At 39.3% G+C, this 3172-nt stretch overlaps 1 protein-coding gene across 1 annotated transcript; it reads right to left on the reverse strand.

The window, feature by feature from the left end:
* Positions 1-588: 588 nt before the first annotated feature.
* Positions 589-1685, reverse strand: LOC149270426 (uncharacterized). Its single transcript, XM_089461744.1, has 2 exons — positions 1421-1685; positions 589-1347 (listed from the first exon to the last, which is right to left on the reverse strand). Exons 1-2 carry the CDS (start codon positions 1496-1498, stop codon positions 607-609), a joined length of 819 nt encoding a protein of 272 aa, XP_089317870.1. The 5' UTR covers positions 1499-1685; the 3' UTR covers positions 589-606.
* Between the last annotated feature and the right edge of the window lie 1487 nt (positions 1686-3172).

The raw sequence follows: 3172 nt of genomic DNA on the forward strand, positions 1-3172 counted from the left end.
GAAAAGTTCACTTTAGCAGTCGGTATAGTCGAGTGAAATAGTTTTTCTTCCAAAAATCAAGTAAAGTAGGTATTAGACGATTTTATATATAATTTTATATATATTTTATAGTTTTGAAACAGAAAGCTGAATAAGTTAAAGCACTCAAAGCATTCGGTTATTTTTTATTACCATTTATAATTAATAAATATTTATTAAAAATGCATGTTATTATATTTTTTATATTTTTTATAATATTTAAAATAGGTATACATATACTTATTAAAAAGGTTTTCTGCTCATGATCTTCGTTCATTCAGCTGAAATTGTCATGCACAAAAATCTCACATAAATTTAAGCACGCCTCTTGATTTAATATATCTAATGTCTACTGTAGAACTAAATTGGAATCCAACAACCGCGAAAATTATGTGACGCATGTGTTGTCAGTCCAATTGCCAGCCAGAAATGGCGAAAATCTCTAAGTTCTCGAGATACTCAACTGCGGCAGATGTTGCAGCCCGCCAGGAAGTTAAGCGTCTGTAACGCCGGGATTTCTTTTTAGTCTGTATTCTCAGACTGTTTGCTGGGCTGCAGGTTAAGTGCGACTATGCGAATTGATGAGCTTTATTCACAGCAATGGTGGTTATTTTGTGTGCAATAGCATTCGTCCAGCGGACAACAGCAGCGATTCATATAGGTTGTGTGGTAGGGAAAGACGATAATGCGCCAATGCGGGCCCAGTTGGAGAGTCTCGAAGTGATAGCCGTCGTAGAGCTTGGTGCAGGCCTGCTTCGAGCTGTAGAACGGCAGTATTGGCAATAGGCACACCTCCATGCAGTTCACATAGAACTGAGTGCCAGTGATTCGCGAGGCCAATGAATAGACGGTCACGATGCTCTCGTCGAAGACGTGTATCACATCGAAAGGCGGCTGCTCCCTGCCAATGATATCGACAGCCTGACTTATGGTGTCGAAACTCTTCAGAGTGACCACGCCCGTCGGTGTGGTGCTGAAGTACAGGTGGGTTATGTTGTCAGTGACAATGATCGGACTGGCGACGGGCGGTGCGTTCTCAATGTCAGCGACCTCATATTTAATGCCGCCCACTTGCAGCTCCTTCAGCGAGCGCTCGAAATTCGGATGGGTGGCCACGTGTGGCGGCAGCTGGTGGAAGCGATACTTGACGCGCTCAATGAACTCATCGCGCACTGACTGTTGCACGGCCACACTGGCAATGGGGTAGGGCTCGAAGGGCTCGTGCATATTCTCGGCCAGACAGTGGGCAGCCGTGTTTAGATCCCCGTTCTCAAAGACGAACATGAACCGAGGCCGCATCCAGGACTTCTTGATCTGCACCTGCATTTTCTGTAGACCAAACGAGATCATGATAGACTTGAGACGCCCAGGCGAAGAATCTAGTTATCTAGCAGTAGCTTACACTCGTAAAATTCTCCTTGTCACATCGTAGATTTATCACTTGATCCGGTGTTATGAAGTCATCACGTGGCGTGCACATCTTGATATCGATTAATATCGATAATTGCAATAATTTTGAGCAATATTAAACTTAATAACTGAAAACTTTTCAATTTACAAATTCAAACAAAAAATTAAATATCGTAAGACTAAGCTTGCTTCGAATCGAATAAAAATATTTAGAAATAAAAATCATTTTAGAGAAGTGTAATATTCACAACATTTTTCAATTTATCCCTAGTTCTCTTTAAAAGTGAAATGGAAATCAAGAATATTCTTTACTGTCATTTATTAATGAGAATTGTCGCTAGTGAGAAACTTGCAGTCGAAACGAGAAACAAGACAACAATTTATAGAAGTTAAGCCTCTCTAAAGCCAACAAAGCTTAGATCCAGAACAATAGCATCAGACCAAAGCTAATATTACTTTACTCTCGACTCCTTGCGAACTCCCAGAGAATCCTCACGCCGATGCCAGCACAGCTTCAGCTGTGTTTTCTTAGACAACAATATGAGCAATAACAACAATAGCAACAACAACAGCTAGGGTAATGCAGCTAACTACATGCGAGAGATGTGTAATTTTCACAGCATACGCCAAGGCGCATAAACAAAGCACACGACAAACTCCCCGCGCGCACACACGAGGCGCACAAATCAAGCGCAGCGGCCCGACAAGTGGCGAACCAAGGAAAACATCTACCATCATCTAGCACTTCGGGGCCTGTGGCAGTGATAAGGAAGTGCCTCAGGCCTGCAAGGCGACGCCAACAATAACATGCTCCGAGAATGCCGGGAACGGAGCAAAGACAATGCTAATGCTATTTGCTCAAGTGCCATCAGCGCGAGTATTATAAAAAGTCTAAACAAAGGTAATAAATAAGTTTTTAGGGCGCCCTAGTGATGTAGAAGCTGGGCGTGGCAGTGCTAAGCTCGTAAGCTGATAAGAGAGAGAGGGGGAGTGTAAGAGCGTGATGTAGTCTGATGGCAGCAAGCAATGTGAGATGTGTGAGGCAGCGAGTCGCTCTGTTAACAATATAGAAAACTTTAATTTTTAAAAAATATATTTATTCGTATGTATATGTGATATTATACGTAATTAAATTAAGCATTGATTAAGTATATATTAAAATATTTTTAGCTGTTTAACATTGCTATCCAATTGAAATCCAATTTGTACGCTCTTTGCGGTTTGCTTGTGTCTGTCTGTCTGTGTCACACTTCATGTTACCGCTGCAAAATTTAATGAAAAACATAGTCGATAACAATGGGAATAAAACAAAAATAAAAATAAAATAAAATAAATGTTAAATATTTATAATTAATTAAAAAAAAAAAATCATATTAAAAATTGATAAATTCTTTGCAGAAATTTAAAGTCATGTATAACATAGGTATTGAGGTGAACTAAACATATCGTAAATGTTAGGTAATAACACCCAGCAAGCATTTGGAAGACTGTTTTAACAGAAATCGTCTTGATGAGTCTTCTTTGAGTCCCCTTGACGATGTGTTGTACGTGTTGTACAACACCAATGCACTATGGGGAAAAATCCAAATTATCGGGTATTAATTAATAACTTGAAAACTAAGCCAGATTTTTTGATCCGGTTTTTGTATTATTAATATGTATACCATCAGAAATATATTTTAGAAAAATGGGCGTGTCACCGCCCACCCAAAAAAAATTAATTAAAATTTTGTATTAAAAAATT

The sequence above is a fragment of the Drosophila arizonae genome, chromosome 2 (assembly GCF_054131065.1).
Source record: "Drosophila arizonae isolate 15081-1271.41 chromosome 2, UAZ_ARI_1.0, whole genome shotgun sequence".
In the NCBI taxonomy this organism is placed as follows: domain Eukaryota; kingdom Metazoa; phylum Arthropoda; class Insecta; order Diptera; family Drosophilidae; genus Drosophila; species Drosophila arizonae.